General features: G+C 30.9%; 1 protein-coding gene and 1 long non-coding RNA gene across 2 annotated transcripts; both read left to right on the top strand.

Annotated features, from left to right (window-relative positions):
- Nucleotides 1-340: 340 nt before the first annotated feature.
- Nucleotides 341-3,665, top strand: LOC146912381 (CRIB domain-containing protein RIC11-like). Its single transcript, XM_085720463.1, has 5 exons — nt 341-751; nt 1,040-1,180; nt 1,438-1,535; nt 1,625-1,730; nt 3,143-3,665. Exons 2-5 carry the CDS (start codon nt 1,129-1,131, stop codon nt 3,358-3,360), a joined length of 474 nt encoding a protein of 157 aa, XP_085576589.1. The 5' UTR covers nt 341-751; nt 1,040-1,128; the 3' UTR covers nt 3,361-3,665.
- An 11,926-nt stretch (nt 3,666-15,591) lies between these two features.
- On the top strand, nt 15,592-16,591 carry LOC146912380 (uncharacterized). Its single transcript, XR_015014440.1, has 3 exons — nt 15,592-15,672; nt 15,783-15,830; nt 16,120-16,591. It is a non-coding gene; the product is annotated as an uncharacterized LOC146912380 (long non-coding RNA).
- The last annotated feature ends 883 nt before the right edge of the window (nt 16,592-17,474 follow it).

Below are 17,474 nucleotides of genomic sequence, written 5' to 3'. Positions count from 1 at the left end.
TTGTTCTTTCCTTCTAATCGGATATTTTTCATTCGCATGAGTCATGATCGAACCTCTGACAACATGTTTAAGAGACTCAAATTCATTACTATTTGGTCCAATCTATTATTAGTGTTGACTTCACTATCTTATCAATGAGAGATAAATAAGTTCAACAGAAAAGTTATTTTGACAACTAAAAAATTATCTTCCACGATATTTTTATACAAGTGTCAGTTTAATTATATTTTCTTTCTTTCAATGAAATTAACAATTATATTTGTAGTATTTTTATACGGTTTCCCTAGCGTTATCAATTTTTTGTTTTGTTTAAATATCGCATTTTTTTTGTACTATTATTAATTCAATTAATTAGTACCACACTTGGCATTCTAAATTGCATTCTCTCTCTTCTCTCACTCTTTATTCAATAGTTTTTCATATTTTCGTGGATCCCTTCAATTCTTTTCTCCCCCTCCTTCTCTCCTTAGAAACAAACCCTTCTCTTGTATTCTTTCATTCATTTTAGATTTTGCATTTGAAACTCAATTTCTTATGCCATTTTGATACTTCCCTACATGAAATTATAAGAAAAAAGGAAACTAAACAAAGGCTTTTGCATGTGTGATCAATAGCATTCCCTATATCAAAAGAAGTTTCACAATGATGACAAATGGATCCAAAAGCAATGGCTTCTGGATTTGAAGGAAAAATCATCATCCTCATTTCAATGTTTTTTATAGCTCCTTCAACATCTTAATTCTCTTCAAAGGTACTCCTATTGTTTTATTTTTTCTCTAATCATGTTTACCCTTAACAATTTTCTTAATCTCCGTATTAATATGACAACAAATGAATTAATGATCTTTGTATTCTTGTAATCAAATACCAATCTTCAATCATTCATATATTATAGACTAATATAAGAAAGGTTCATCTTAAATCACATGCATTGAACACATCAGCCATTTTATTGAATTCATAATTGTGTACAATATTTAATTATTATTATTTTTTTTTTATAACGAAGGTTTAATCATGCATATTCATATTGTGACAGGAACCAAAAGCATTGAAATTAGGATTTTTGCTTCTACATTTTGACATTCTTATAGGCAACCATATTGAGCTTGGGTTTGTGATTTCAACATGACGATTAAAGGGATCTACAAAAGTTTCAAGTACATATCCCAAATTTTTGGTAATTTATCTATCCTTTGGTACAACTCCAATATATTAATTTTCCAATTTCTATTTTTTTTAATTTTTTATTTTTTTTTATCTTTTCTATCGCTAGAAAATATTAAATCAATGACAAAAAATTTAGAAAAAAAAATGAATTTTTTCTCTAATTTCACCATTAAATTTAGCAATTAGGGAATTAGAAGAAAATTTAAATATTTACTCTCTAATTTTGTTGTAAATTTTATTTAATTTAGTATTTTTTGGGTGTTGTAGTTGTGAAGGAGAGGGAGATAGAAATTGGGCATCCAACAGATGTTAAACATGTGGCTCACATTGGATGGGATGGTCCCAATGGAAATGGACCCAGTTGGGTATGTATTTATATCTTAATTTTGCAACTATATATTAAATTAGATTAAATGTTTCATCATTTTGTTTATTCTTTTTGCTGAGTTTGCAGATGAATGGATTTAAAACGGCACCTGATTTTTCAACATCAATTGGTAGCTTAAGTGAACGAAAAGATTCCAATCAATTGACTGTCTCCACATCTAGGTCCAATCAAGGTATGCTTTTTTAATTTAAGAAATAACCTTTTTTTTATTTGTATAATATCAATCTTACATGTTTAATTTAAACTCTTGAAATAATATGTTGAGTACTCTAAGCCAATAGAAATGTTTGTCCCGTAACTCGTATGTTAATATGAGAGAAATTTGATGTGATAATAAGGATACATGTTCGAACCTGTAATAAAGATACGTGTAAGTGAGTTTTGTCAGACAAAAAAGACCGTTACAAAGGCTTAAACACTTAGAAACAATTTCAAAGACTAAGCATGAAAATTCTTTGATGTCATGTTTTCTTCATTCATGTGAAACCTTGTAGTCTCCCAAGCTTGAACAATATAACCTAGTAGTAAGGGAATGCTTATTTGATTATTATTATTTTTAGAATTGTCACTTTTTTATTCTGTTATTATTGTCACTTTAATTTCAACGAGGTAAACTTGTGAGGCTTTCTAAAACAAAAGAACAGCATATAGATTCTTTGCCCCCATGGTAAGAGTTTGGCACTTCTGTCACGAGTAAACTTACTCATTAGGAAGGGAATCTCCTAGCTCATGTTTTACACTTTAATACCCTTTTTAGTGGACCAAGTTAGAGACCAAGATTTTTTTAACCAACAAAGTGGCTTTGACTATATTAAATTCAGGGGTAGTTATTTTTGGTTGGGGTGTTATAGTTGGATAGAATATTCCACTTTTTGGAAAACATTTCTTCTACGGATAGTCGAAATGATAATAGTTATTGAAAATTCACGCACACATGAATGAAGGAGTCTGAGTTCGAACTCTAATAACTACGTTTAACTTAAAACCCACTTGGGTTGATCTGGTGGCATTGGCTTGGGACTTGAGAGTGTGCTCCTCCTTGAGGTCTTAGATTCGATTCTCTACGGTGTCAATTTGAGTGGGCTAATTTAACTTCTTAAAAAAAAACAACGTTTAACTTGAGAAAAGGTCTTTAGTACTAAATGATTTTAGTGTAATGCATTAATCAATAATTTGTTTGTTTGGTGAGGAAAAAAAGCAATTAACGGTTAATATTATTAATTTTGGGCCTAAAACATGCAATTTAACATCGCTTATTAATTTTGGGCCTCAATGATTTTTCTTGCTACCTACACCACTTTATCCCATTTTTATGTTTTCCTTCAATGTTTTTCAAAGCCGGTTTGGGGATGCTTATTATTAATTATTACAACATCTATTGATTTATAATTAGGTGTTATATATTTTTCATTTACAAGAAATTTGAAACCCTATTAATTAATCTTTATTTCAAACTAGTTGAGCTACTCAACTCCCGTCTCGTTGTAAATTTAATCTCACTCTAAGTTGTCGCTGCTACATATATGTTTATTGTTTGGTTCAATGTAGTAGCACTTCTTAACGATATCTTAAACCTTTGAATAGATTTTGAAGATCCAACAGGAAGCCAACCAAAACCAGTCATGTACCAAGGCAATATTCCATCAGCTGGGGTTACTCATCATGTTCCTAAGAAGCCAAGAAGGAAGAAGCCAAAGTCAACTTCATCTCCTAAATCTTCATCAAGACAATCAAGAGCATCAAGGTCAAAAGCTATGTATAGTGAGATAAATTCTGAGAGAGAAGAAACACCAATTGCTTAACATTAACCTAAGGCTCAATAATGTGAAATTTGTGCAAAGGAAAATTGGATTTGGGCATTAGTTTGGCAATGTTGTTAATAGCAAAGATCATATGACATGCCCTCAATATTAAGAACCTAGGGAATGAAAGAAATCAAATGGAGCAAGCTGTTAAAATTTCCATGTTGTTTAGTATCATAGTTCATTTAGAGAAAAATCAAATTTGTTGCTAACAAGGTCAAGGTGGGAGAAAAACATTGAGAAGGGACACATAGAATTGCTTGTATAAATGTGATTCAAATTTCAAAGTGAAGTTTTGAAGAAAATTCTTGAGGTCAAGAATTGGGTTATCAACATAAGTTTTTTTTTCTTTTCCGAAAATTATTTCGACATATGTTGTTGATTCAATAAATTCAATTAGTTTTTTTTTAATATATGTATGTATATATATATATATATATATATATTGAAATTTTTACTTTTTGATGGAAAATTTTTAAGGTGCCTCATTATAAAGTAGAGAAGACCTTTGGTTCAAGACTTACTTTTTTACCATTAAACCAAACTCTCAAAGATATTGAAAGAAAAATTATTTTTGTATTTTGTTTCTTCTCCACATAAGGTACTAACACATCAAGAATGTTTTTTAATTAAACATTCGTTTTTTAGTTCACCAAACTATACATAAAAAAATTCTTTATACCCTACCAATTAGTTTTGAAATTAATATATATTCATTATTTATTTATTTATTTATATATTTAATGTGGTTTCTGCTTTCGAAGACGAGACTATGAGGACAAAAATTGTGTTTTGCAACTTCGTAGTTTGACGATTTAGCTGGCACAAACATGTCCAAGAACCCACAATATTTAGAGTGTTTTGGAAAAAAAAATCTTGAAGATTTTTGTATTCCTTACGCTGGAATGTTCAGGTGCTTATGGGTGCTCATGGTGATGGTGAGATGAAGGTAACTTTGATGACGATGACGAAGTGAGTCTTTTACGCCTCTTAGGAGGAGATGATGTGCTGGTTGCACAAGTCATGAGTGTTGACAGCACTATTGTTGTCAATATGTTTGAAGTTCTGCTGGTGTTAAGTTCCTGTACTCTTTGGTCGATTTGGAAACAAAGAAAATGTTTGTATTTGGAAGTATGGCACATACTTGCTAACAAGATGGCAAAATGCTAGGATCAGCCACATGTTAGTAGAAGATGGAAAAAAACCAAGTTACGAGTTTTATAAGTGTAATATTGACGCCTCTTTCTTGAGTGCTCAAAATAGGGTAGGGCTAGGAACATGAATTCGTAATAATTAAGGTAGCTTTGTGCTGGCCAAGATGAAATGGGATTCACTACTTATCAACGTCGTTGAAGGAGAAGCACTATGTCTTTTGTATGACATACAATTGCTTTAAAAGTTTCATATCAATAATTTGACATTTGAACTAGACTGGAAAAGGGTGGAGGATAGCTTCAAGAGTGCTAGAAGTGAAGGGTCCTATTTTCGTGAAGGATCCTATACGGTCGTCACATAAAAGATATAGGTAGTCACTGTTACCGTTTTTTTCATAGTGAGAATAAAAATCACAGCAAAACTCTCGTTACGACCATGACAAAATGCCGATACGACCACAAAACTCCGTTACAAATGTGACACATCATTATGGAAGCGAAAAACATAACTTCCTTATTAAGGAAAAAAAATATAGAAAGACAGATAATGGTGATCCAACCGTGTTTCATATTTCTTTGTCCCTTATTTTCATGTTGTGCAGTGTTGTGGAGTTGTAATTTTTTTTAACACTATTGTGAAGTTGTAATTATTATATTTATTTTAACCATCTTATACCATATGAAAAAAGTGTTTAATTTAAGGAAGTTTAATTGAAGTTATTATACATTATATGATAGTATAATTTTAATAATATTTATGCAGTGTTGCAATTAACTTACACCGCCACAACCGTAATCTATAATGCATCATCCGTAACAAAAAAATTGTAACAACCTTAACGCAAGCACGACTGAGCTTGTTATTTAAAACTTTGACCATATCTTTAGTTAGTTTTCTTATCTTTATTGGAGTTCCTACATGTATGGAAGATATTGTTATTAATGAAATAAAATAAGAGTGAAGACCCAAAAATGGTCCCTTAAAAAAAATTTGAGACCCAAATTAGTCCCTCACAATAAAAAATACTCATTTTGATCCTCTACAATAAATTGAGACATTTAAGTCCTTGAAGCAAACTATTATTTAAAAATTAGTTTTTTTGCTTATGTGGAACTTTTTTATCCACTATGATGCCTACATGTCATGTGAAAAAATCAAGAGTCATTTTATTCCTAATAATTTTAAAGAGAAATTTTATTCCTTCTATCTTATTTTATTTTTTAAAACAAAATGTCTTCTATAACAACAAAACACATTTTAATCCTAACATTTTTATCTGAGAAAGGTGCATAAATTTTTGTTTGTTTATTTTCTTCTTTGCCAAAGAAAACAACTACTCACGATGGGATGTTTTCCTCACAATCAAAGCCTCAATAAGAGAATGTTTTAGACATATTTTCTTCTTACTGCATGTACCATCCGCTTTACTGTGTATTTTATATGTTAGAAGTAATCTTTATATCCGTTTTACTGTGTACCATACTTCGTTTTTAATGAACTTTTATGTTAGAACTTTGATTAAATTACAGTTTATATCCATGTTAATATATTTCTAATATGTAAGTTACTATTTAATTTTTCAATATTTCTCTCATTGCCTTTGAACATTTACTTGTAATGCGTAGAAGTGTCGAATGACAATTAACTTCGGTTTAATGGATAGATAAGAGCAATTACGGAATACCTAAAGAGCAATCATCTTGAGATAGTTTCTTTTGTGGCTATCACGTATCATGTGATCGTACCAAAAAAATATTTTCATCTGTGTGAGTATTTTGTGCATTGTGCATATTATAGAGACAACTTTGTTGCTTATAGAACTAACATCATGAGTTTTGAATTTTTAAAAATCATTTTTTATATAGAAAAGGATAATATATTTTTCTATAACTAATATGAAAATAAATGTCCATTGAATTTACCATTTTACCCCCAGGAGGGGCATTTTGGTAAATTAATTATTGGAAGGTTTTTTTTTTAGGGTTGGCATTTGAATTTCCATTTTTGCCCCTAACCAAAATTTTTTAATTATTTTCTAATTTTTATATTTTTAATAACTTTTAATTATTTTCCAATTTTTATATTTTTAACTATTTTTCAATTTTTCCTCCCAAATTCAGTTGCTTCTACATTGCCGTTGTGAGAGATTAAGGTATCGTTTGACCCGACTTTTTTCAAACTTCTCTACATTTTTAAGGAAAAGTTAGGCCGAATACAATATCAATTAAGTACTTACCAAAAAAGTACTTTTTTTGAATGCATAAAATTGAATGGAATAAGCTTTGACCAGAAGCTGTTGAATGTTACTTTAAAAAACTAATTCTCGACAATTTATTTCACAAGCACCTCTTTTCAACTCACGATGGGAACCTTTTCTTTATTTTTTAATATTATATTTCAATATGTTTTTTTCTTCCATTTAACTTTATTTTTTTTAACCGTTCCATTAATTTTTTAAGGAGGTTCCATTTAATTTTATTACCTTTTTTTCAAAGGAATTTTATTATCTTTTTATCACTTATATATTTAATTTCAATATCGTTTAATCATCACAATCTCACAAATATTTTTATTCACGCTGTCATTTAATGATCCCAAATATTTTTATCTCCTTTCTTCAACCTCGTGAATATATACACACATTAACGTTTAGAGTAATATTTTATGTCCGTCTGTCTGTTTTTTTGTTACGCTAATGCATGTAATTTTTTTAGTGTTGCTTGGTTGAGTGCTACCTCACCAATTTTTTTAACTATTTTCCAATTTTTATATTTTTAAAAACTTTTAACTATTTTACAATTTTTTATTTTTAACTATTTAAAACTAAGTTGATGGTTCATGGTTTTTAAGGTTTATATTTTTACCATCTATCCTTTCAATGTAATCTTCCAGACTGAATATTACTAAGCATATGTGAAGAGACTGAATATTGCTCAGCTGATATTACTTTTTTGACGTCAAAGAGATTTTTTATTTTTTAACGGTCAAATTATTAATAACCAAATTCCTACACAAGACGCTAAAGAGTTTAATGTGTTTCTTTCGTTCATTTTGTGTCATGTAAATATTGGTGTTAATCCCTTTTTACTAACTCTATGACAGTAGCGCTCACTTTTAAAATTTTAACTAATATGTAATTTATGATGTTTTCCCGCTCTTGATAAAGCTTTAATAAATATTTTAATAAAGATTTATAATTTTTGTGCAATATTCATTAATTGTTCATTTTTCCTTCGGAACAATTTTTTTACAAAATACGTTACTGAACCCCATGCCTTAGACCATGCATCACAAATATTTGGATTATGCGACCTTCATTCTCAAATTTACGAAGAATGGTAATATTCCGTAATTTGAACATCTCTCCTTTAAAATAATTTTTTTAAAAGTGCCTATAATTCACATGAAAGGACTCGATACTAAATTGCAGTTAATATCTGCCTTTGCTATAGATCATGTGAAATGATTTATATACGTTGAAACTGAAAGGCAAAATGATATAAATCAAGTAGAGAGGCATTCAACTATCTATCTGATTCAGAAGTTTGTTCACCTGAAAGGACTGAATACTAAATTGCAGTTAATATCTACCTTTGTTGTAGATCATGTGAAAGGATTTATATACGTGGTACTAAATTGCAGTTAATATCTGCCTTTGCTAGGGGTGGCAAAAATACCCATGCCCATGGGTACCCGTGGGTAAAATCCGTCACAGGTATGGAGCGGGTAGCTAAACAGGTATCCACGGGTATAATAAATGGGTATTTGACTACCCATTATTATATGGACACAGACACGAATTGGATTATATCCATACCCACGGGTACCCATACCCGATAATAAATTAAGTAAATTACTAATATATATCATATCTAATTACTTAAAGTTGGTACCTTTTTGAAGAAAATTTTACCGCCCACCTAAAAATCCTCAATAATAACCTATTTTTATTTTAAATTTTTTTAATTCAACTTATTAAGTTCACCGTTTCCACTTCATTCACATCATAAAACATATAGATTATATAAGAATCATGAATTTTCTATGAATTATGTATGATTTATGAAATTTTGAGTGGATTATGTATGGATGTTTAAAAGTTGAAGTTTTTTGGTAATTAAAAAAGTTATTATTTGTACCAAAAAATAAATAAATTCAAAACTCCATGGGTACCCATGGATACCTCAATACCCACGGGTATCCGTATAGTGGGTACCCACGAGGATACGGGGCGGGCACGAGTATCATATTTATCCAACGGGGCGGGGACATGTATCATATTATCCGTACCCATGGGTATCAATTGACATTTGTTGTAGATCATGTGAAAAGATTTATATACGTTGAAGCTAAAACACAAAATGATATAAAGTAGGTAGAGAGGCTTTCAGCTATCTGTCTGATGCAGAAGTTTGTTCACCTGAAAGAATTGGATACTAAATTGCAGTTAATATCTGCCTTTGTTGTAGATCATGTGAAAGGATTTATATATGTTGAAGCTGAAAGTCAAAATGATATAATCAGGTAGCTTTGGTAATAGGGTTTTCATTGGTTTATAGATAGATATCAATTATTACTGGAAAAGTGTTTCTACCGCTGACTAAATATGTTTTCATTTGTTACTCGTGATCAAGCCATTTTGAAGATTTAATTTTGTAATCCGTAATGCAAGAGTACTCTAAATATTATATTATGGTTTATAATTATCTGTCATTTCGCAATCTATCCTTCCAATATAATATTTTGTCAAATATGTTACTGAACCCCCGTGCGAAGCACGGGTTTGTAACTAGTTAGTTTTGAAAATAATAACTTAATCATCAATTATACAATGACACAAATATCCAGATTGTCATCTAGATAAGAATATAGTTATGTAACAAAACTTGTGTGTTTATGAGATCAATAAGATACATATTTCTTGATCCTTACTCATGTCTTCTTATGGGATCAATAAAATATGTATCCATGTATTTTTAGCTTCTATCACCTAACATGTGTGTTCTTTTATCATATATATGTCATCCAATTCAAACGGTAATATAGAATGAAGAGACTAAACTTTATTATTCTTTTATCAATTTTAGTTATTTCTACTCATACTAAACTTTTCATCTATCAAACATTCAAATTATCTCCAAATTTTAAATATACTATTCGTATAATTTTTTTATCCTTATTCTTTAAAAAAAAGTATATATTGATTTTGTTAATTTGTCTTGGGATAAATTACATGACAAATCTCACGAAAAAATGTTCGTTAACAAGAAAATATTTTCATGTATGTTGATTGCTTATGCATGATACTAACATCATGAGCTTTGCATTTTTAATTTTTTTTTTTTGAAACAGCAAATTTTATTAAAAACCAAACCTCTACTCAAGACGAACAGTGATTCAGAGACTACAAGTTAAAGGCGCCGTATATAGGCGGAACACCCAAATTAAACACCATAAAAGACACCCTTACACACAACCCCTAATCAAACCACACCTTCAACACCCATGAGGACATCACCCACCAAAATTAACTTCACCACCTAAAACAACCTCCATCACAAAACAACCACTGAAAAACGATATCCATAACCACCCTTCGCCTCTACTCACCCAAAAAGAAACACCCCTCTAATTCAAACACCTTGTCCTTATTACCATAGCTGAGCCACATCCGAAAATGTCCTATTGAAAAGATCATTCAGCTTCCGCCACCTCTCAACCTCTGGTCCACCGAAAGAACACCAAAATAAGCCCAAAACAAAACTTGAATGAAAGAACTAACTCCCGATCTCGAATCAAAAGTGATCAGCCCACTAGTCTTCACAACCAAATCTGAAGGGGCACCCCTTACCCACGGTCCACCAGAGAAACACCATAACAAGCCAAACAAGATTGCAACTAGACACCAACTTCCGATCTCGAAGCAAATTTAACCGGCCCACCAGAATCCAACCCGCAAATTGTAAGGCACACGACATGATTTACGGTGGTGCAAACATAAATCAATTCAAAAAGGAAGAGGCTCAGCTCGAAGGACACGCACACTCAAAGCACCCGTAACACAAAAACAACCCAAAACGAACAAGAGCTAGCGACGGCGGATATGGACCCGAATAACAGAGGCGGCCCACAAAAGAAAACACCAACAACAAACACACCCACCTCCTTACCTAAACAACACCTACCACCCCCTCTTAACGGCTCCCGTCCACAAAGCGTTCTGACACCAAATCCGAGTCCAAAATTATCCACGACCACCCCATCCAAACCACACCATTACAACCCCCACAAAACCCCGATGCAAAACCACACCTCCACAACACAAACACCCACAAGCAAAACCAATACTCTCACTTACCCTCCCAAAGCAACCCATCCATACATGAATCCCATGTAACCACCAGCAACTATCACAAAAAGCAAACATTCATTGAAGTCACTATGCCTTGTACCTCTTTGCTCTCCTTGAATCCCAAACAAAGGAGTCTTGTAGCAAGTAATACTAGCAAGTAATACTTGCAAGTAATAATATGCTAGCGTGACAAACAACACCACCAAAAACAAGAAGAGGCTTAGAGTTGACATGGTGAATAAACCCGCTTCCTTCTAGTGAAAAATCTCCATGAACACTTTTGTGAAACACCGCCACCAAACCGATCTATGCTGAACCACCGTAACAGATCTGGAACAGAAGCCGGAAACAGCAACAGCTCACCACCACCACCCTATCACCACCGCAATCCATGAATAAAACAAATCTAGAACAGATTGGAGAGAACGCGGGCAAGAAATGGACCGGAAAAAAATGCAGAAAAACGCGCATTTGGTGAACAACCCAAGAGCGGGGGGCGAAGAAGGTGGTGCGGAGACGAAGTCTCGTCGCACCACCACTGCCAGAGATCTACATCTGGCCGACTGGTTTGGATAGAAGGGAGGAACAACAGTGCTTAAGATAGAGAGAGGTCAGAGAAAAAGTTTTAATTTTTATATAAGAAAAATTGATTCTTTTTCTTATATACAAATTAAAACTTAATCACAAATCATGACACAAATATCCAAATTGTCATTTAGATGAAAATGTAGTTATGCATCAAAACTTGTGTGTTTGTATGAGATCAATAATATATGGCATCTAGTTCAAACGGTAATATATTAAATGAATTAAATATTAGTACTTTTTTTTAAAAAAAATTTGATCAATTTTAGTTATTTTTTCTTTTACCGAAATTTTCATCTCTCAAACATTTAAATTATCTCCAAATTACAATTATGTTACTTGTATAACTTTTTTTTTTATTTTTTATAAACCATCTTTATAATAACCAACGTTTAGACGAGTACGATCTGTCCACTCTTCTTCTTGCGCTAATGCGTATAAATTACGAACAATAGTTTTTATGATATTTTGATTAAAATTAATTTGATTTTGATTAAAATTATATGTATAGATAATAAATATTGGGTTAATTAAGTAAATGATCCCTGTAATATATTCAGAATTTTGTTTCTAGTCCCTACAAAATAAAATCACACTTTTTAGTCCCTATAAAATTTTCCATCAGCATTTTTAGTCCTTATAAATTTTTTCCAACATCATTTTTAGCCCCTGTCAAAAATTTCCATCAATATTTTTTGTCCCTAAAATGCTTAAGGAAAATGTCACAGGGACTAAAAAGTGTGATTTTATTTTGTAGGGACTAAAAACTTAAGGGACTAAAATGCATTGAAAATTGAACTATTTGACTTTTTAAAAAAATAATTTCTTAATTTAGAATGCTTAAAGAGTGCCTTAGGGGAACTCGTTAACAAGACCCAAAACTTAATTAACCCATAAATATTTTATACTTTTTCCTTAAAAAAATAATAAAATATTTTGTACATTTATATTGTAACAAACTATACTTTTATTTTTTAATGATACCAACAATATAGCAAATATAATATAAATCTCTTTTTTAATGCCACCAACAAAATAACATCTTTATGGTCAAATTTGCTTAAGGAAATAATTAGAAGGAGAAAAAGGCAGCACAAAACAATCCACTTTCTTTATATATTTTATATATAGTATAGATTAAGTACTTATTTGTTATTTGAGGTTTTTTTTAGGATAAATTAAAGCATAAATCTCACTATTTATCGCACAATAATGGGTGCCCTCTTATAAAAGACATAACTAAAAATGGATAATTGTGAACGCCTAATTTTGTACGTTCACCACTTTTCAATTTTGACAATTAACACGTTTTGCAATGTCGTCAATCAATTAAGTTTTATATATAAAAAACAAAGCATTGTTATGTTACAACGGAAGAATAACTGTTTAGTCGTCAAAAAATTGCATTTGCACAATTAAGCAATTGAATTAAAGTGGCTAATTTTTGGATGGAACACTTGTTTAGGTTTTACTTGACTCTCTATCGAACTCAAAATTAGTAGACTTTTTTTCTCTAAGATGCGGAATCGGAAGTTAATACAAAAAATATTTTGTGATTATAAATTCCAAAAAATAAGTTAATTATAGTGTCGACGGGTACACACATTAATTGTTGTTGTTAATCACTGCTGAAATTTTCTTAGAACAAATCATTGTTGTTGAATTTAACAATAAAAATAGAATTGTTGTGATTTAATTTGGCGTCATGTGAATCGTTTTTTTTTTTTTGCCATCTAATATCGATGATTCTCTTTCTTTTTAGATCTTTGACGCTAACATTTTATCATTGCATAATTTCATTTTTTTTTAAATAAAAATTAAGTGTAGTCTCCAAAAAAAATTAATGAATGTTTTATTTATGTAAACATATGATGGTGTGAGAGATAAATCATTGAAAACTATTTTTGTCTTCTAAAGGGTTAAAAAAGGAGTATTCGTGAGCATAACTCAGTTGCCAGAAACAATGTATTGTTATATTCAGGGGTTGGAGTTCGAACTCTGAACACCTCATTTATTCACCTTAAAAGGTGAATTCTAGCCACTAGGCACTTCACAAAAAAAGTGTGAAAAAAAATCAAATTTCAACTCTAGTTACATCGCTAAGTATTAATGACGTCAAATTCATTGATCAATTTCATTATTTTCCAAATATAATTTCTGTGGTTATTTAAATTTTCTAGTAGTTTATTTTTAATATGGGTCAGGGCACAAGTTAGCATTTATCTTTTAATATAAACATTTGTTGTTTATGATATTGCCCTACCAACTTAAAATTATCTATAGTGAGTAACGTAGTATCCCTACCAACTTAAAATTATCTATATAGTGAGTAACGTAGTATACTTGAAATAAGTTGATTACACTAAACCAAATTTTAATTGATTATAAAGAACTTGAGATATAAGCAACATCTAATCTATTTGATAGGAAGGCTGTCATTGTATATAAGGTCGTCATTCTTATATCATATGCTGCAAGATGCTTCAATGAATTTTCTGGTTTTTATAAATAGATGAAAAATTGGTAAAAATTTTATTAAAGGACAATAGTTGCTAGTTGCTACCTTACTTTCTTCAGATATTCAATAAAAAGGACAACTTCAGTAACTATAAAGGGTAACGTAATGTCTATAACTATAATGGGCAACATTATTTGAATACGAGAGCAACCCTTAAAAGAATTCGTGGATATATTATGTGTTTGTATGCATGGCACCATCCTACGTTTATTGACTTTCAATTTGAAGCTTTGCAAATACCACGATCGTGAAACATTGGGACGTGAGAATACCACTCCCAACCTTGATCCAAACATAGGTAAAAATCTTAAGATATATGTTGGGTCCAACACATCTTATAAACACGGGTTGACATAATATCTAATTTAATGTGAGACTCTTCTTAATACGTCTATAATTTTTGGGCGAAAATATGATAGTACGTAGGTTGTCCAATGAATCATGGAGAGTCTCTTATGCATATTTTTGGTTGGGCCTAACACAATGTCACGAAACCACCTTGAGGGGGCTTAACACACTCTTAACACACACTCTCACGCCCAACATTATTTGGTTTGGATATAAATGGTAGGTGACCTGATAATGGAAACCTGATAACATATGTTTCAACATATTGTAAAGGAAGCTCATCATTTTAAAATTTGTGATTGAACCTAACACAATCCCATCAAATCATCAAGATTGAGCCTAACACATGTTCTCTTTGAATTGGATATTATGGTACTTTTCCTTATTCATGACACATTTTGTGCGATGAATGACTTTGTGAATATATATTTTTTGGCTTTCTCAATTTTTTTCTACGTATAGACAAATTAGTACATGCATACTTTAAATATAGTAAAAAGAGGCCATAAATAATTTCAGGCAAAATGGTCAATATGATGTGGTGTATTACGACACATATGCATTTAGCTTCTAGCTTATAATCTTTAACGGAATAAGTTGACGAAAAGGTTAAAATGATTGGTGTGTTACAAATTAGGGGATGTATTTATCTATTTGCAATGACTGACAATTACAACTTTAAGGACTAATTTAGTCTATAATTATCTAAAAAAAATAGTCCATTTACCAACCATTTAGTCCATTTTTATAGGTATAAATTTGGTGAAAGCAAGACTACCCTTGATGGATCCTTGGTGGCTAGAAGAAATGCTTTATTTTCTCCATTTTGGTTGTGGTTATAAGGGAAAGAAAATTATTGGTTCCAAATGGCTAGATCAAAGGCAATGCCACACAAAGGAAGTATACAAGCAGTTAAGAAAAAAGCCAAGTTGGGAAAAAGTATCCAACAAAATCTTTCGATAAAAAGGGTAGGAAGGACACATCTTGTCTAGTTTTTAAATTATTATTTTTTACAACAAAATCCATTTAGTCTAGTACATAGTTTTAACGTCTAAAAAAGGCATACATAAAGGAATAATTTTCTTAAATAAATCATCAAAGTTTTTTTTTTTTTGGGGTGGAGACAAATAATAATATTTTCAAATCACCCAAACCAAGTCAAAATAAATTAACACATGTAAAAGAAAAAGTCAAATCAATATTGAACACGTTGGTATTATTATGTTTTTTAATGGCAGATATATGTGATGTTAGTTAGGGCACACAGCTTATTCACTAAATCTCTCTATAATATACTCTTGTGCTAACAAAGAATGGAAGAATCTAATAAGTCATATCACTCAATTAATCTAAGGTACTACATCATCCCTTTAATGTTCTTTCTCTTTTAATCTCTATGCAATTCGAGAAAGCTATATATAAATGTCTATCTCATGAAATATACATACATTGTTATTGTTATAGTGAAGAAAGCCTGGAAGAATATGAATCCTCTAATCCACTTGCCCCAAGGTATTTTTTCTCTTTAATTTACCATCACGCAATTCCACACTACGACTCTTTTTTTTTTTGGCATTTAATTTCTGCAACCCAAATGAAGTCCGAACACTTCTATGATCAGGCTGTCTTGGTATCGGACACGTATGTGTCATGTCTGACATCGACACAACACCGACACATGTAATTACACTGAATTATGTGATTTTCTCAAATTATTAAAGGTGTCGGTGTCCGTATCGTGTCCGGTATCCGTACTTCATAGTATATATATAATCTCATGAACATATGTAAATATGTATAGGTACATGGTTAGCGACAAAGAGAGGTTTGAGAAAGTTGCCATCAAGTCAATGGTATTATGCTTGATATTGATTATGTTTCCAGCACTAAAGATATCATCATTTGGTGGTAAATTCATGGCAGAATATGACACTTTCATCACGATCATTCTCATCGTTTTTGTTTTTCTATTTCAAGCATACCTATATGATATTACAAAAAGCCACCCCGTTGACAACACCATTTATTCAGTATTACATATATTGTTACTATCAAGTATATTATCGGTTGTTGAAGTGAGCCTTGTTTCGGGGACTGCTGCTACCGTCATTTTGATCTTATGGGTGATGACATTTGCAACAATTGTTGATAATAATCGAAAAGAGATCTCTAATATAGTAGTCTCGGGCAGAAATAAGAGATTCATAGGAACTATTTGTGTCCTTTCCCTTGTTTGCAATATTAATTGCATGGTGAACTACTTAATCTCTTAATTGCATTTTCTTTAGGCAAATTCTACGGTACACCCAGAAATTTGAGTATATTGGTACACCAAATCAATAAATTAATAGTTAAATGTGTTATTTTTTGAAGAGAAAACTTGTTTTCTATCACCTGTAATTATAATAATTAAATCTTTTTTACCAAAAACTTCGACGAAATAAAATTTAATTTTTCTGAATTTTTAGTACTAACAATAGAGAATTTTGATTATTTTTTTACAAAAAAATGTAAAAAAAAAATTAGTATGATTTTTATAAACAATGAAATGATGTTTTTTTTCTTATAAAATGACATTTTCTAAAATATAAATATCAAAAAATAACTCTTTATTTCATAAAAATAATAGTTAATTTAAAGATTTTTGAAGTAGGAGTATCGGTACACCTTAATTTGCGGGTGTACCGTAGAAGTTCCCTTTTCTTTATATTTGTTGTAATACCTTTTGAAATAATTTGACAAGAATTTGTTTGATCAAACAAACTCCTTCCATTAAAGCAACAACTTAAATTGTATCTTGATTTTCTGTTGATTTAATCATATACAAGGCCAACTTAGATCGGTTGTTTGTGTTCGTTTCATTTTGAGAAATCAATTTTGTCGAGGTAATTCATCTTGCATAATAATGTCACACTAATTGGATAATAATATGTATTATGAGTATTGTTGAGTTTCAGGACATTTCTTAAAGAAATATAACATCAATGTATCAGCTTAGTTCAAATCAAAAATAATCCGAATCAACTTGATTCAAATTGAAAATTGCTCTTTAGGTACATAATATGAAAATACCCCTAATAATAGTTAATCACTTTTCGCTTCCAAACGAGAGTTAACTACTGTTCGCTAAGCAATAATTAATTACCGTTCAATGAC

The sequence above is a fragment of the Medicago sativa genome, chromosome 6, assembly GCF_051527215.1.
Source record: "Medicago sativa cultivar Bolivia chromosome 6, Bolivia_mono, whole genome shotgun sequence".
Taxonomy (NCBI): Eukaryota; Viridiplantae; Streptophyta; class Magnoliopsida; order Fabales; family Fabaceae; genus Medicago; species Medicago sativa.
Note: the sequence above shows the minus strand (reverse complement) of the source record. Positions and strands in the feature narration are given on the sequence as shown.

What these genes read in the sequence shown, in the direction of transcription:
- LOC146912381 (XM_085720463.1), top strand. Translation starts at nt 1,129, where the DNA reads ATGACGATTAAAGGGATCTACAAAAGTTTCAAGTACATATCCCAAATT. An exon ending in GTACATATCCCAAATTTTTG is followed by an intron (nt 1,181 to 1,437) that starts GTAATTTATCTA and finishes TGGGTGTTGTAG; the next exon opens with TTGTGAAGGAGAGGGAGATA. An exon ending in CACATCTAGGTCCAATCAAG is followed by an intron (nt 1,731 to 3,142) that starts GTATGCTTTTTT and finishes ACCTTTGAATAG; the next exon opens with ATTTTGAAGATCCAACAGGA.